The 18,110-nt window shown below is 35.8% G+C and overlaps 1 protein-coding gene across 3 annotated transcripts; it reads left to right on the plus strand.

The window, feature by feature from the left end:
• Nucleotides 1–904: 904 nt before the first annotated feature.
• Nucleotides 905–14,209, plus strand: LOC108264058 (uncharacterized). 3 transcript variants are annotated; one of them, XM_017465365.3, is made up of 43 exons: nucleotides 905–1,051; nucleotides 1,246–1,337; nucleotides 1,500–1,698; nucleotides 1,771–1,884; nucleotides 2,021–2,128; nucleotides 3,401–3,489; nucleotides 3,583–3,781; nucleotides 3,921–4,034; nucleotides 4,136–4,249; nucleotides 4,344–4,432; nucleotides 4,644–4,842; nucleotides 4,921–5,034; nucleotides 5,141–5,254; nucleotides 5,331–5,419; nucleotides 5,578–5,776; nucleotides 5,859–5,972; nucleotides 6,254–6,367; nucleotides 6,480–6,568; nucleotides 6,732–6,930; nucleotides 7,019–7,132; nucleotides 7,250–7,363; nucleotides 7,551–7,639; nucleotides 7,757–7,793; nucleotides 7,908–8,021; nucleotides 8,219–8,307; nucleotides 8,498–8,696; nucleotides 8,785–8,898; nucleotides 9,016–9,129; nucleotides 9,316–9,404; nucleotides 9,522–9,558; nucleotides 9,673–9,786; nucleotides 9,984–10,072; nucleotides 10,263–10,461; nucleotides 10,550–10,663; nucleotides 10,838–10,933; nucleotides 11,120–11,208; nucleotides 11,301–11,472; nucleotides 11,558–11,671; nucleotides 11,785–11,898; nucleotides 12,043–12,131; nucleotides 12,274–12,472; nucleotides 13,224–13,337; nucleotides 13,567–14,209. In XM_017465365.3, exons 1-43 carry the CDS (start codon nucleotides 962–964, stop codon nucleotides 13,678–13,680), a joined length of 5,166 nt encoding a protein of 1,721 aa, XP_017320854.2. In that variant the 5' UTR covers nucleotides 905–961; the 3' UTR covers nucleotides 13,681–14,209. The 3 variants fall into 3 exon arrangements, with proteins under 3 accessions (XP_017320854.2, XP_053533823.1, XP_053533824.1); XM_053677848.1 differs by having other exon boundaries at nucleotides 12,274–12,296; nucleotides 13,567–13,700; XM_053677849.1 differs by lacking the exons at nucleotides 7,908–8,021; nucleotides 8,219–8,307; nucleotides 8,498–8,696; ... (2 more) ...; nucleotides 9,316–9,404; nucleotides 9,522–9,558.
• The last annotated feature ends 3,901 nt before the right edge of the window (nucleotides 14,210–18,110 follow it).

An 18,110-nucleotide genomic window follows, 5' to 3' on the forward strand; every position in this document is an offset into this window, starting at 1 on the left:
CTACTAAATACGTAAAAGTTCACTTATAAGTGAGATATAAAAAGAGAAAAGAGAGATATAAAGTGTATGGATGAAGTTGTTTAGCAGTAACAATTGTAACATTAATCTGATGTACATATAGTAATCTATTCATAATATTTATACCCCTGGCCGTTATGATGGTTTTTTTTTTTTTGTTTTTTTTTTTCTGGTGCAAGCAGTCGTTATGACTTGAAGCCTTAACCAGTAACTTTGAAGTTTCTGAGAATCTTGATGAAAGAAGCATTTGAATATCAAGGGTGTAACTTTACCACGTGTTAATGTATTTCACATGATATAAACATGATAATGTATTGGAAATTGGAGCTTCTAACCATCCTTGAGCAAAAAATGGTACATTGTCTTACAGTAGTAAGACAACCAGTAGTAAGTAAACCTTCACCAGGAATGAGTTTTAATGTCTTCTCCCAAAAGTAGCAATGACCTTCTCTGAACACTATTAGCCTGTGTGATTGATCAGCTTTCTCATTATCGAAACATAATTCGAGCTAAGTGAAGGCTGGTTGTCAACATTTTTCAGTCTGAAGTTACGTTTAATGTTGGATTCGATGATTGTCCAGTAAGAGCTTGTATACTTCAAAGAACTGTATTCTATTTAAAGCAGTTCATTTTGAAATAAGATACTCCATAGCCTCAAACATATTGCATAACATGTTTGTTTTTTTCCAGTTATGTGTGAAATATACACCAATTTCGTAGTTCTGTTTACTTAGTTTAATTGCCAGAGGGCTAATGGGTTTAAACTAATCTGTAACGGTTTTAAAATAATAATAATAATAATACTAATAATAAAAAACCTCCCTGGGGACAAGAGCAGTCCCACCCCTTCACTATAAAACTTCCACTATACTATACAGTACATTACAAAACCTAATCTACACAGTGGAACGCTTCTGTTAGTGCATACTGTATTTTTGCAATCATGAGTTTTGTGAGATCAGATATTTCCGAAAGCAGCTGGTTCTGTTCTAACACCTGCTTCCACTCTGGACACCAGCAAGTCGCCAACCCAGTAAGGTTATATCATGTACAGTATTTGCAATGTTTGAATGAATGTAGATGTCATATAAGTGTTTTAACAATTCTTGTTTCCATCTTACAATGAATGTTCATGTGCTTTTAAACTATTTCACAGTATGTGAAATATTTTTTTTATCAGTTTTTAGCATTTTATTTTAGATAAATAACTTGTTCTTTATGCTACAGATTATTCCCTATGTTGGACCAATAATATCTGGTGGATTAAAACCAGGAATGGCTCTCTATGTTCAAGGGACTGTTCCTGATAATGCCAATCAGTATGATTTTTTAAAAATTATTTCTCTTTAAAGTACCACAATTACTAAATGTTTAAACAGTGTCTTTCTTTTTAGCCTTTATGGTAAAAATAAGAAGACCACCATACTATATCGATATTATTCAGTTAGGTTTGCACGACCTTTGCTCTTTTTTTCCCACAGGTTTTCAATAAATTTCCAAACGGGCCAGAATAAATACGATGACATTGCTTTTTACTTCAATCCCTGGATTGGCCAATATGTATATTTGAACAGCTTCCAGAATGGAAACTGGGAGGAGAAGGAATGTGTTCTCGATGAGTCCTTCACCAGGGGAGCAGCCTTCAATATGTTCATTGTCACCAAGACAGATGGTTATGAGGTGTGTTTTATGAATGAACTCACTGATATTTGTTGTAAATATAACATAAATTCATACAGTTTCCCTTTCCAGGTTTATGTGAATGACTTAAGACGCTACATGTTCCAGCACCGCATTCCTTTAGAGAAAGTTACTACACTTTGCATTTGCGGAGATGTTAGCATTGATTTTTTTGGCTTGTGTGAAGTAAGTAAAAAAAAAAAAAAAAAAACCCTTTTTTTTAATTATTTCATTTAATGCCTTCTGTGCATGTGGATGTGAATGGAATGTTAAAGCTATACTGGTTTACTGAGTATTTTTTATATTTTAATTTTGCCATTAGAACTGGAGAAGATCCAGCTTTAGAGAGCAAGCAATTACAAGCACAGAGAGTTTATTGTTGAACATGTTACCAATCCCATCAGAGGTGTCACATCAAGTCATTCATCCTGTGAGTAAAACAGCACATAATGGACATGAACTTTCTGAATACAGCTAATTTGCCCCTAATGCACAAAGTTACAACTTTGAAAAAGCATAAGAGCCCTATTTTTATGATGACACAATTAGGCAGAAGAGTGCACTCTAATTTGCAACCTTGTATGCATGTATTGTATGTATATACATACATATCTACATTGTAAAATTGTTATATCCAATCAAATAGACTTCTCCCACTGTCTTAAAAATGGAATTTTGAAACAGCTGACATTAGCCAGAAAGACCATGCCTGAAGCTCTACCTTCTTCCTAGTTACTTGCTATAAATACTCTCTCTTTCTTTCTCACACAAATGACATGAAGTTTCTGCACACAACACCTTTCTGTCTCCTTGTTTCCTGTCAACTACTCCTGCACATTAATTTTGAGTTCTACAAACTCAAAATTTGGAGAACTTTTTACAGTCACTCTTTATGTCATTTAGTTACGGGTGTGGTCTGCATTAGTCAAATGTGTGTTGTGTACACTGATAGGTTAGTGCAGTGATATTTTTGTAATGATTTGAATTAGATGGTGTTTCTATTTCAGTAACTATATTAGTAACACCGTATTTTAGTAGAAAGAACTCAACGACGTTGTTTTGGCTAATTTCTACTCTCTGTCTATGATGACAAAGTTCCAGAGTGTCAGATTTAATTTGTGTAGTCATGAGTTGTCTGTTCTTATTTCATGCAGACCCAATTCGGTTGTACTTAGTCAACAGTTAGGTGAAGTAGCTTAATTACAGTGAAGTGGGTTGACATACAGTGAATAATGTGCACCCACTATCTATACCCTACTTAATTCAGATTCTACAAAACAGAACTGATTATTTCACCCAGCTGTGTCTATTGAAGGGCAGTTTACATCTGTAGCCATCATTTTCCTTCTCCAAAACCCACCCTATTTTTCTGAACCTCATTCAGCACCCTTGGCTTCTTTTTGCTGACGTCTACATAACACCCTCCCTCTCCAGCCTGCCGCTAACCCCCTATACCCCCGAATGCTACAACATTAAAACCTTTTAGTCATACATACAAATCTATTCAGACAACCTGTGAGAAATTTGTAGTTTACTCACCCTTAAAAATACAGCAGAATGCTGGAATGCATGTATTTGGGCCTGATCCACTGTAATGCTGACCAGGAGTAATGACTCATAAGTAATGATTAATAAGTCTTCAGATCCACTAAAGAAGAAGTGCTTGATTACTAAATGTACATGTTGTTTATGCTCTCCCTAGATACTTCCCCATGTGGGTACAATTGGGGACAGGTTAAAACCGGAGATGGCTGTATTTTTCCAAGGAGCTCTTCCTGCACATCCTAAAGAGTATGTAATTGATATACGGTTAAAGGAAATGGGGGGGGGGGGGGGGGGGGGGGTAGTAAAAGTATACAGTTTTGTATTATTTCTTTTTCACAGGTTTGAGATCAATTTCCAAACAGGGCAGTCAGATAGTGATGACATCGCTTTTCACTTCAACCCCCGCATTGGGAAACATGTCTACCTGAACAGCTTCAGAAATGGAAGTTGGGAGAAGGAGGAATGTGTCTCTGATGAACTCTTTACCAAGGGAGCAGGCTTCTATATGTTTGTTGTCATCAGTTCGGAGGGCTATGAGGTTTGTTTATTTATTTATTTGCACTTAATTTGCACACGACACCTTTAAATATTATAATCATATATATATATAAAAAAAAAGAATTGAAAAATAATTAAATCGTTAAAAATATTTAAATTATGGTGCTGTGTATTCCCAGGTTTACGTGAATGGCTTGCAACACTGTATGTTTAACCATCGCGTTCCTCTAAAGAATATTTCAACAATTAGCATTTATGGAGATGTTACCATCTCCATCTATGGATTCATTGATGTAAGTATCATTTCGTGTTAATATTTTTTAAAGGATGATTTTTTTTTTCTTCTTGTTAACCTGCTTGTTAAAGATCAATTTTCATTCTATTTTCCTACCAGAACTGGAGCAAATCCTTTAACTTTACAGACCTTTTAAAAATCACAGGCATGGGAAGCTCATTCTCAAGCCTGTTACCCATCCTCTCAGAGGTGTCACATCCGGTCATCCTTCCTGTGAGTTGAAAAGCATATGCCAGTCTGCATCTTCGTGCATTTATTCTTATCCACATAATTGATAATTGGTCTGGCATATTGTTCTGCTTCACAGGCACTTCCCTATGTGGGTACAATCAGAGGAGGGATAAGATCAGATACGGCTGTATTCTTTCAGGGCACTCTTCCTGCACATGCCAAAATGTATACAATAAATAAATACCTTCAATAAATACTTTAATAAATTAAGTTCAGGAATCTAAGTCATCAATTTTCATGCACTATTTACAGTGCACCTCACATGTGCTGTCCAACTGTCTTCACAGACATAACATGCATTCAATGTGATTTGTTAAAAAAAAAAAAAAAAAAAAAAACAACATAGTACATATGTCTTCTATGTTTCCCTTTGTAGGTTTGCAATAAATTTCCAAACAGGGCAGTCTGATAGTGATGACATCGCTTTTCACTTCAACCCCCGCATTGGGAAACATGTCTACCTGAACAGCTTCAGAAATGCAAGCTGGGAAAAGGAGGAAACTGCACCTGATAAACTCTTTACCAAGGGAGCGGCTTTCAATATGTTTGTCGTCATCAGTTCTGAGGGCTATGAGGTGTGTTTCTTAAACTAATTTGTAGATGAATGTGTTAATTAAACAAATCATATAAAGTTATTTACCATGCTTCCACAGGTCTATGTAAATGGTGTGCAACTTTGTATATTTAAGCATCGCATTCCCTTAGAGAGCATTTCTACACTTGCCATTTTTGGAGATATTTCAGTCGCCATCTATGGTTTCATTGATGTAAGACTTTCTTGATATTACAGTTTATTTCTATTCAGTTAGATAAAAATGTTTCTCAGCAAACTGTTTCACTGAAGATCATGTTCCATATGCTAATTCCCATCAGAACTGGAGTAGATCACCTTTATGTATGGACCGATCAAATGCCACAGGATGTAGGAGCTCGTTCTCAAAACAATTATCAGTTCCGTCAGAGGTTTCACATCCAGTCATCCAGCCAGTGAGTAAATCTGCAGGAACTTTTTAAATAGAAATACCATCTGCAAAGAAATGCACCATAATATTGTTCTTTGTAGGCACTACCCTACATGGGTACCATTAAAGAAGAGATAAGACCAGATATGGCTGTTTTGTTCCATGGGACAGTTTCTGAACATGGCAAAAGGTATCACCTGACTTTATACTTAAGGTTAATTAGGGAAAAATCCAAGGTACAACAGCTATTTAAAAATCACAATTAATTTCAGTATTGAAGACTTCATTCTTTTACGCGCAATCAGTGCTTGACCCACATATTGTTATTATCTTTCATTTTATTTACAGCTTCGAGATTAATCTTCTGACGGGTGACTCTGATTATGATGACATTGCTTTTCACATCAGTCCTCGAATTGGTAAATCTATGGCCCTGAACAGCTTCATAAATGGCAGCTGGGAGACTGAGGAATATGCCTCTGACAATCCATTCAGCAAGGGAACATCCTTTAATTTGTTTTTTGTTATCAACTCAGAGGGCTATGAGGTATGTTTCTTAAATTCAAAGCAGAAAATGAAACATTTACAATCCTAAGTCATTCATGAAAAATTTCACCATGCTTCTACAGGTCTATATCAACAGCTTGCAACACTGTACATTCAAACACCGAATTCCTTTGGAGAAGGTTTCCACACTTGGCATTCGTGGAGATGTTACCATTAACTACTTTGGTTTTGTTGAAGTAGGTAAAACTCTTATTGAAGAATCATTTTCTGAATAGTGTAACAATCCTCCATCACTAGAGTATGGCATATATTCAAGAGGGTGGGACACCCGGCAGTCATCTTACTTTTCCCAAGTTGTAATAAAACTAACACTAACACCTGGCTTAGTTTTCTAACGTTGCCATGGGATTGTTGGTTGCATCCAGTTATTGGTAATAAGATTAGACATGTCTAGTTGTGGGCTGTTATAGGTTGTCTACCCGAAGAATGGAAAGAACATAATTTGTTTTCCCATTAGAATTGGAGCACATCCTCCATGGCTAGGAAAATTAATGAAATTCCAGAAAAGTTGAGCATTTCTGGGAACCTGATGCACATTCCATCAGAAATTTCACATCCAGTCATCAACCCTGTGAGTATGATTATGTAGCACTAATAGTGGTTAAAGATTATACATCTTTCTCTTCAATTACTACCAAAAAACAAAGAATGGTTTGTACAGTGCACAGTTTTGCTTTTCATAGGAACTCCCATATGTAGGATCTATACCAGAAGGTTTAAGGACAGATATGGCTGTATTCCTCAAAGTGGCTCTTCCTGCAGATGCTAAAGTGTATGCTTTCATTTTCATATTAACTACAATCCCTAAAACAAATTACTTTGGAGAAGTAAATTCATGAGGATATAAGCAATAAAAGTCAGTGGTCAGGAACATGGTATTTTGTTCACCATTGAGCATGTGTTTTGACAAATATTTTTCACATTCATCTTCTCAGGTTTACAATAAATTTCCAGACGGGTGAGTCTGACGGTGATGACATCGCTTTCCACATCAACCCCCGAATTGGAGAGTTAGTGGCCCTAAACAGCTTTAGAAATGGTAGTTGGGAGACTGAGGAACATGCCTCCATCACACCCTTTGCCAAGGAAGGAGCATTGAATATGAACATTGTCATCAACTCAGAGGGATATGAGGTATGTTTCCTAAATCAGTGAGCAGACATGTACACTAAAAACAAATTCTGATAATGGTCAAACACCAAAATATACCATGTTCCAACAGGTCTATGTGAATGGCTTGCAACACTGTACATTCAAGCACCGCATTCCTTTAGAGAACGTTTCTACTCTTGGTATTTGTGGAGATGTTATCATCAACTACTTTGGATTTGTTGAAGTAAGTAAAACATTTTTTTTTTTTTTAGAAGTTGTATTAATGAGACATTGAGAAATGAATTCCTGGGCAACTTGTCTTAAAAACATGACAATAGAAATTATTTGATCTGTCTGTCAGAACTGGAGTGAATCCTCCATGGCTGTGGAAATGAATGACATTCAAGACATGTCGATCACTTCCGGGAGCCTGATAGACGTCCCATCAGAGATTTCTCATCCACTCAGCAGCCCTGTGAGTTAGCGTGGAAATGCCACACACATTACTGCCACTACTTATTGTAGCTATTTCCTTTCTGATAAAGCATTTGGTATAAGATAATGTACCAGTAGCTGATATTTAGAAATGCATACATTTTCAATTCAATTAGTACAACTTTATCTAAAAGGAAGAGACCTGTGCACATTTTTGCTCTTCACAGGAAAGTCCACATGTAGATACAGTCCCAGAAGCATTAAAAACAGACAAGGCTGTAATCTTCCAAGTGGCTCTTCCTGCAGATGCCAATAAGTATGGTTTCATTTTTCTATTAGCTACAACCTGAACAAATACCCATGAAAGTTACATCAAATATGATATTACGAGAAAAAAAGTTATTTATCACAAACATGACATTTTGTTTCATAGTGCAGTCAACTTCAAAATTACTCACCGTGGAAGTGAAGTAAGTGCAACTGTTTTTACTGTTTTTACTGATGGGACATATAGAAATGAATTACTGGACAGCGTTGAGGTACTTAACAATAGACACCATTTGATATTTTTATTTATCTTTCAGAACTGGAACGAATTGTCCATGGTTGTGGAAAGTAATGAAATCCAAGACATGTCAATGATTACTGGGAGCCTGATAGACGTGCCATCAGAGATTTCACATCCAATCAGCAGCCCTGTGAGTTATATTGGAAATGCAGTACACATGACTGCCACAACCTTTTGTACCTAAATCCTTTTTACATTCACAAAAGTATTTACTATAAGATAAAGTACCACTAACAGAGATTTGGAAACTATTTACTGTATCTTGAGCTTCAGTTTGTAACTCTTTTCCTTTAAGGAGCTCTATTATTCACATTTTGCTTTTCACAGGAACTTCCATATGTTGGTGCAATTCCAGGAGGATTAAAGACAGATATGGCTGTAATCTTTCAAGGGAATATTCCAGCAGATGCCAAAGAGTACAATTTCATTTTTATTTCAATTGCTGAACTTGGAACAAATTATTTAGGAGGTTTAAATCTGAGAGGGATATAAGCAATAAAAATCAGTGACCAGGAAAATGACATGTTTTGCTGCTGCACTGAACCTGAAAACCATTCACCATTGAGCATGTGTTTTGAGAAAGTTTGTCTTTTTTGTTCTTCTCAGGTTTAAAATAAATTTCCAGACGGGTGAGTCTGATGGTGAGAACATCGCTTTCCATATCAACCCCCGAATTGGAGAGTTAGTGGCCCTAAACAGCTTTAGAAATGGTAGTTGGGAGACCGAGGAACATGCCTCCATCACACCCTTTGCCAAGGAAGGAGCATTGAATATGAACATTGTCATCAACTCAGAGGGATATGAGGTATGTTTCCTAAATCAGTGAGCAGACATGTACACTAAAAACTAATTCTGATAATGGTCAAATACCAAAATATACCATGTTCCAACAGGTCTGTGTGAATGGCTTGCAACACTGTACATTCAAGCACCGCATTCCTTTAGAGAACGTTTCTACTCTTGGTATTTGTGGAGATGTTATCATCAACTACTTTGGATTTGTTGAAGTAAGTAAAACATTTTTTTTTTTTTTAGAAGTTGTATTAATGAGACATTGAGAAATGAATTCCTGGGCAACTTGTCTTAAAAACATGACAATAGAAATTATTTGATCTGTCTGTCAGAACTGGAGTGAATCCTCCATGGCTGTGGAAATGAATGACATTCAAGACATGTCGATCACTTCCGGGAGCCTGATAGACGTCCCATCAGAGATTTCTCATCCACTCAGCAGCCCTGTGAGTTAGCGTGGAAATGCCACACACATTACTGCCACTACTTATTGTAGCTATTTCCTTTCTGATAAAGCATTTGGTATAAGATAATGTACCAGTAGCTGATATTTTAAATTCATACATTTTCAATTCAATTAGTACAACTTTATCTAAAAGGAAGAGACCTGTGCACATTTTTGCTCTTCACAGGAAAGTGCACATGTAGATACAGTCCCAGAAGCATTAAAAACAGACAAGGCTGTAATCTTCCAAGTGGCTCTTCCTGCAGATGCCAATAAGTATGGTTTCATTTTTCTATTAGCTACAACCTGAACAAATACCCATGAAAGTTACATCAAATATGATATTACGAGAAAAAAAGTTATTTATCACAAACATGACATTTTGTTTCATAGTGCAGTGAACTTCAAAATTACTCACCGTGGAAGTGAAGTAAGTGCAACTGTTTTTACTGTTTTTACTGATGGGACATATAGAAATGAATTACTGGACAGCTTTGAGGTACTTAACAATAGACACCATTTGATATTTTTATTTATCTTTCAGAACTGGAACGAATCGTCCATGGTTGTGGAAAGTAATGAAATCCAAGACATGTCACTGATTACTGGGAGCCTGATAGACGTGCCATCAGAGATTTCACATCCAATCAGCAGCCCTGTGAGTTATATTGGAAATGCAGTACACATGACTGCCACAACCTTTTGTACCTAAATCCTTTTTACATTCACAAAAGTATTTACTATAAGATAAAGTACCACTAACAGAGATTTGGAAACTATTTACTGTATCTTGAGCTTCAGTTTGTAACTCTTTTCCTTTAAGGAGCTCTATTATTCACATTTTGCTTTTCACAGGAACTTCCATATGTTGGTGCAATTCCAGGAGGATTAAAGACAGATATGGCTGTAATCTTTCAAGGGAATATTCCAGCAGATGCCAAAGAGTACAATTTCATTTTTATTTCAATTGCTGAACTTGGAACAAATTATTTAGGAGGTTTAAATCTGAGAGGGATATAAGCAATAAAAATCAGTGACCAGGAACATGACATGTTTTGCTGCTGCACTGAACTTGAAAACCATTCACCACTGAGCATGTGTTTTGAGAAAGTTTGTCTTTTTTGTTCTTCTCAGGTTTAAAATAAATTTCCAGACGGGTGAGTCTGATGGTGAGAACATCGCTTTCCATATCAACCCCCGAATTGGAGAGTTAGTGGCCCTAAACAGCTTTAGAAATGGTAGTTGGGAGACTGAGGAACATGCCTCCATCACACCCTTTGCCAAGGAAGGAGCATTGAATATGAACATTGTCATCAACTCAGAGGGATATGAGGTATGTTTCCTAAATCAGTGAGCAGACATGTACACTAAAAACAAATTCTGATAATGGTCAAATACCAAAATATACCATGTTCCAACAGGTCTGTGTGAATGGCTTGCAACACTGTACATTCAAGCACCGCATTCCTTTAGAGAACGTTTCTACTCTTGGTATTTGTGGAGATGTTATCATCAACTACTTTGGATTTGTTGAAGTAAGTGGAATTACTATTATTATTATTATTATTATTATTATTATTATTATTATTATTATTATTATTATTATTTAATTTTGTGCTTCTTGTGATTTTGAAGTGTTTCATTCGATATATTTAATCATTAGATCAGTTACTTTAAGAAAATGTTTAATAATTTCATTTTACTCACAGAACTGGAGCAGATCTTCTTTGGCACTGGAAAATAAGCAAAGCACTGAAATGAGAAGCACTTCCGTGACACTTCTACCCATCACAACAGACAAGCTTGTGAGTTCAGCAAAACCAGCTCTTGATTTGTTTAAATCAAACATTTTAAATCACATTAGTGATGCAACACAAATGCCATTAGTATGGATTTTAAAATGATAAATAACCAACTTGTAAGCAACTAAGCATTTATTTTATCCAATATCTAAAGTTTACATAACTGTACATAATTTTCTTTTTCCCCAGACACTTCCATTTGTGGGCAGCATCCCGGGTGGGATAAGAGCAGATATGGCTGTACTGTTTTATGGGACAATTCTTGCAGATTCCAATGAGTAAGGCACCATCCAACTAAGGAATTATAAATATGAATGTGCTTAAATATGTTTTGACCCAACCTTTCACTGCTCAATTTTCTTTTCTTTAGGTTTGAAATAAATTTCCAAACATGTCAGTCCTCTGATGATATCGCATTCAATATCAATCCCCAAATTGTCCGTTTTCTGGTGCTAAGCAGTCTCAGAAATGGTGAAGATTTAGCTTCAGACAACGGAGCAGCCTTCAATATGTTTGTTGTCCTCAAATTAGAGGGTTATGAGGTGTGTATCCTAAATCAATATCCAGATAATAAAATAATTAAATAAATAAATCGAAGACAATAAAAAAATAACCAATTTTCTTCAGGTCTATGTGAATGGCCTGCAATATTGCACATTCAAGCATTGCATTCCTTTAGAGACCATTTCTTCACTTGGCATTCGTGGAGATGTTTTCATCAATTTCATTGGTTTTATTGATGTAAGTCATACAAATTCCTTTATTTGCTGTTTAATTTATATTTAAGACATTATTTCATTGTCCAATTGGAGATCTTAATTAGATTTTTTTTTTTCTTGTAATCGTTCTATCAGAACTGGAGTAGCTCGTCCATGGTTATGGAAAATATTAAAATCACAGGCATGGAAAGATCATGCTGGAGACCTATACCAATCCCATCACAGGTTTCACATCCAGTCAGCAACCCTGTAAGTTAAATAGCACATGTGAATACCACAAATTTAGAACACTTCTATTTGAATTACAAAAAAATAATTAGAATTTTAATAATGTAAGCCTACCCTCTGATTATTCAATCACACCACTTGATTCTTCACTTCATTCTGCCCCAGGCCCTTCCTTATGTAGGACTGATCCCAGGAAAGGCAAGACCAGATATGGCTGTCTTGTTCCAAGGGGCTCTTCCTGCAGATGCCAATGAGTATGCCAATTATCAAGAACTTATACTTTTTCATTATTGATTATTGAATCATGAGTGATTTTCAAAAAATGTTAATTTCACTCTTTACTTGAATCAAATATTAGAACTTTTTCCTTTTGTTACTAATCTTTGTACTTTACAGATTCACAATAAACTTCCAAACAGGTGAGTCTGTTGGTGATGACATCGCTTTTCACATTAACCCCCAACTCGGCCATTATGTGGCACTAAACAGCTTCAGAAATGGTAGCTGGGAGACTGAGGAATCTGCCTCTGACAAACCCTTCACCAAGGGAGCAGCCTTTAATATGTTTGTCGTCATTAAATCAGAGGGGTATGAGGTGTGTACCTTAAATTAATGTCTCAATCATTAAATGTGATCATTAAATCATTAAATCAAAAATCATTAAATCATTACCAGTGCAGTCTGGTAAAACCCATTAGATATTGCTATGGATGAATAATGTCAAACAGACAAAAAAAAAAAAGAAAAAAAAAAAGAAAGAAAAAGTCAATTGTATTTCACCAAATCAATATAGAAATAGTTTATATATTGAAAGCACATTATTAACACATTCTTACATATTATTAACATAAGTTTATTTATAATTTATAATATATTTATTAAACATGAAATGACTACCAGAGGAGTTGAACTACTGAGTAGCCTGTCTGTTTGTAGACTATGAATAAGGGCTCGCATTACGATTAAAACAGTTTTAAATGTAATTATTGTGACATGTTTATTTATTTTTTTACATATTGAATTTAAGGTAAATAAAATAAATAAATAGCTATTGCTTTTAGACAATGTGGTGTTCTTTTCATTTAAAATGGAATGAAATCTGTAAATTCTTAAAAGTTTTAAATGCAATTTAACCCCCACACCCCCCCCCACACCCCTTTAGTAATGCTATAACTTTATATGTTGTGCTCTATGTGCAAAAAAGACAACAATTTCAGTTCAAGGCAACCTAACTTTACATAGCAGATAGTAGATGTGAAAGGTTTTCCCAGGCTGCCACACAAATACAGGTTAAATATATCTGAAGAACAATATAAGTCCAACGCCAAATTTCCATGTCTGTACAGGTCTATGTGAATGGCTTGGAACTTTGCACATTCAAACATCGCATTTCTTTAGAGAACATTTCTAAGCTTGGCATTTGTGGAGATGTTTCCATCAATTTCATTGGTTTTATTGAGGCAAGTTACATTTTTTTTTGTGTGTGTGTTTAATGCAAGTTTGTGACAATATTTACTACCGATTATATATATATATATATATATATATATATATATATATATATATATATATATATATATATATATATATATATATATATATATATATATATATATATATATATATAAATATGTGTGTGTGTGTGTGTGTGTGTGTGTGTTGTTGTTGTTGTTGTTGTTTTTTATCCAGACCTGGAGCAAATTTTCCTTCATCATAGAAAATAATGAAATCACAGGCATGCAGACCTCATCCTGGAAAGGCTCATCCCATCAGATGATCAGCACATCATCTGAAGATTTTTAATTCGGTAATTATAATGGAAGTACAAGATTTCATAACTGTGCTGGTTTTTGTTTTGTAATAGTCATTTAGCATCATTGTATGGACTAGCATTTAATTTTGCTTATATTTTTTTTTAATTCCACCTGAAAGTTTTAATTAGAATCAGAATTGTTGTGTTCTGCATATAACCGTTCAACTGTGTATTAGAAATAGAGGTAAGACTTTACACTAAGTTCCCTTAATTAACATCATTTACTACATTAAGTAACATTAACAAATCATTTACTTAGCTTTGATTAACCATAAATAATGTTAACAAAGTAATAACATGTACCCACATTGCCTAAAGTTTCTGCCATTGATGACTAAAATAAATCCACATAAATTAGCTAAGGTTAAATTGAGTACCAAATGTTGAGAATTAATTTAACTTTTCTCCATGTATAAATAATATAACTTTCTATTCAGCCTCACTTCTGACTTTTGCCTGTTCTCAACTGCAAATACGTTGATAAAGATCTTAATAAGATGAATATAGTTTTCTGGTTAATACTTTTGTTTTTAATGTTACTAGTGTTCATGGTTGGTTGATGTTAAGCAAAGCATACTATCAGTTCAGCTATGACAACTCCATCCGTCCATCTATTTTCTATACTGCTTATCCTACTCGGTCACGGGGAACCTGGAGCCCATCCCAGGGAGCATGGGGTGGGGTACACCATGCCAATCTATCACAGGGCATACTCAAATACACATTCACAACCATTCATACACTATAGACATTCAACAGTAGAGAAGTCAGGAATTAACTTACTGTGATACCATGATTTAAGGCCCAGGGAAGGATCACAGGGAGGATGTGTCATGTGGGGGATGTGCGTTGACCACTGCACTGACCCGATCTTGGTCTTTGGATATGGTGTGAACCTTGAAACTTAGAGAGGTCTGGTTGAACTTACACTTTTACATGTTCAGTTTGAGTCCCACATCATTCAGCGCATGCAGTGCCCTCTGTAGGTTAGCATCATGATCGTACTGGGTAGCACCATAGTGTATCCCATTCTCATCACCAAAAATGTATTATACTATACTTGTAAAAGAAAGAAAGAGAGAAATGTGTGACTGGGGTTCGAACATTACGACACACAAAGCAAATCGCAGACATGATTGGGCAGAAAGTGAGGCGTCATTTGTTGTTGATCAAATAATTCTATTCACATACTTTTACCACTCACAGATATTGGATCATATTGGATGTAATATTGGAATATTTTCCTCAATAAGTAAATGACCAAGTATAATACTGTACATAGTTTTGTCTCATTTGTTTAATTGGGTTCTCTTTGTCTACGTTTAGGACTTGTGTGAAAATCTGATGATGTTTTAGGACATATTTATGCAAAAATAAATAACATTCTAAAGGGTCCAAACTTTCAAGGATGACTGTGTCTTTTACTGGCATGTGTATTAGCATTTATCAGCAATCACCAGTGTTTATCGGCCATTATTAGTGTTGTAAGCCATTATAAGAATTTGCTAGCTGTGATCAGTTTTTATCAGCATTTATGAGGATTTACCAACCAGATTTATGTCAGCCTTGTCAGGGTTTGTCAGCCATTATGAGCTTTTGCCAGCAAGAATCACTATTTGCCAGGTGTTATAGGCGTTTAGTGGTTATAAGCAGCATTTACTAGCCGTTAATGCGGTTGTCAGAGATTATTAGTATTGCCCACATTAAGCTTGTTATCTGCATGTACCAATGTTCACCGCATTTGTTAGTGTTTGTCAGAATTAACCAATGTTACCCTCGTTTGTTACAAGCATTTGTGATCAAATGTCAGCATTTGACAGCGTAGGATATGAAATTTCGTAGCATGCAGAGGCTGTAACCGGCAAGTTAGTCAGGATAAGGGGCTACATAGATGGAGAGGCATGGCTGATAGGCTGCTTCAGGGTGTCGAAAGAGCCAAACAGTGTGTGGTCAGAGTTTCATGTCTGAACTAGGCATAATACAAATTGTTACAATTTAGTCTTGAGATTGCAGTCCACATGTACTTAAGCATAGTGTTTAGACAACTATTGTTAAAATTTTAAATATTATTAAAATTTCCCAGTCACCAACAGTCCCAGTCACTCTGTGTGCAAACTTGGGACTATAAGGCCTGCGTTTATGCAATATTAGGGATTGATATATAGTATGCAAAACACTCTATGCAAAAAAAGATGTAACTGCTATATAATATGCACAACTTAAAATACAGAAAGACATAATGTTTAATGCAATGGGTTATGTAAGTATGGCTGTTGTCAAGTGTCTTTACGCCCATCAACTTTATGCCCCTGGCTGTCATGGAGAGTTATGTGACTTGGTGTACTCTGAGAAACTCTATGAAAGAACATATTTGAATAGCAAAGTAATAACTCAGCTCTTACATTTCTTCTCATGGGACAGTGGGGTTTGGGAATCAGGGAAATTTCATTGGGGATCACTGCATGTCTGTACACCTTGTCTGCAAGTGATCATGCAGTGAAGCACTTTACAGTACAGGAGTGATGTGCAAATGTACAGTTCACTGACTTGTGTTTTAAATGACAAGATTAATCCAGTTCCAAAGTTTGTCACTGTCAACTGTTTTTAACAGCCAACTATAAATGATTGGATGAATGTTTTATTATAATGCAATTCATTTTTCAAGTTCAATTCAATTAAATTTTATTTATATAGTACTTTTTACAATGAACATTGTCACAAAGCAGCCTTATAGAAATACTGATATGTAGATGAGCAAGCCAAAGACAGTGATGGCAAGGAAAACCTCCCTGAGAACACATGAGGAAGAGATCTTGAGGGGGATCAAATTCAAAATGGAATCAGTCCTCTTCTGCGTGACCCCAGAATGTGGCATTACGAATCATTACTCATCCACAGCTGTACACTGTAAAGTCAAACAGTGCTAACTGTGTTGAAAAGAACCAGCATCCAAACATCCCAGTTTACCAGAACTTTCTATTCCCATGTACCCCCAGATCTGTACCTATTTAAGAGGAAAGCTTGAAAACAAAAAGCTTGTCTGAACAAATAGTTAAAGTCCCAAACATTAATTGGAAGGCTGTTCCATAACTTTGTGGCTTTGTAAGTGTTTGTAAAATAACTTTGTAAAAGTTCTGCCCCATGCTGTGGTCTCTGTTACTCTAGGTACAAAGAAAGAGCCTGCACCTTTTGAACAAAGCAGGTGTGGCAGATCAAAAAAGGCCAAAATTTCACCCAGGTACTGCGGTACAAGACCACTCAGTACTTTATAGGTCATTAGTAGTATTTTGTAATCAATATTTCATTTTACTGTGAGTCAGTGCAGTGTGGATAAGAAAATCTTCTGGTTCTAGGAGAACTCAGATGGCTGCTATATTCTGTACTAACTAAAACTTATTAATGCATCAACTGGATCATCCAGAGAGCAAGGCTTTACAGTAGTCTAAGCTAAAGGTAACAAAAGCATGAGCTAGTTTTTCTTCATCCTGTGGTGACAATATATTTATTGTAGCAATATTTCTGAGATGAAAAATCTATCCTAGTTGTATTATCTATATGTATTTAAATGCAAGACTGGAGTCAGTAACCACACCAAGGTCTTTCAGTGCTGTACATCATTCGACAGAAAACCCTTCCTGAGTTACTGCATAATCAGAGCTCATTCTTCTAGTTTCCTGTGGTCCTAGTAAAAGTACTTCCTTCTTGAAAAAAATTAAGTAAGAGGAAGTCCCATTCTTCAGTCCCATTCTTCAACAAGTACTAAGCTGGTGTCTGTCATTTGGCTTTGCTGAATCAAATAGCTATGCCATTGACAATGAAAGCTACCATACCATATTTAAAAAAAAAAAAAAAAAAAATTACCCAGAAAATATAGAACAAGGAGCAGTGGGCTTTCAAACGTGAAGTTGATGAGGATGAGAATAATAGGCGCTGTCACACTGCCATAGCTATATCCTGTTTCAAGCGCTTGGGAGAGTTGCCATAAGGCACGCACACACACACACACACACACACACACACACACACACACACACACACACACACACACACACAAAAGGTCAGACAGCAAAGTCTCTCCGTTTATTCAAAAAGGCGAGAGTATACATATCAGACAATAGTTTTAATTCTTACTGGTTAGACACAAATCATCAGACAGTCATGTGCCTCAGCAACAGTGTGCTCTTCAGTCAAGGTAAAACGGCAGGCCACGGGTACATCCCGTGTTTAACAGGATGTTAAAACGTTACCGTTTAATTTACACACTTTAGCCAGATGTGTGAGTTTGATCATACAGAAATGCCAAAGATGACACTGATGAATGATAAATCTGTCAGTTAAAAACTGTGCATGCTTGATTCACTGTCAGATTTGACATTATGCAACCATGCTATCCATTATGCTATTATGAGGAGAAAGCCAC

This window comes from Ictalurus punctatus, chromosome 4, assembly GCF_001660625.3.
Source record: "Ictalurus punctatus breed USDA103 chromosome 4, Coco_2.0, whole genome shotgun sequence".
Taxonomy (NCBI): domain Eukaryota; kingdom Metazoa; phylum Chordata; class Actinopteri; order Siluriformes; family Ictaluridae; genus Ictalurus; species Ictalurus punctatus.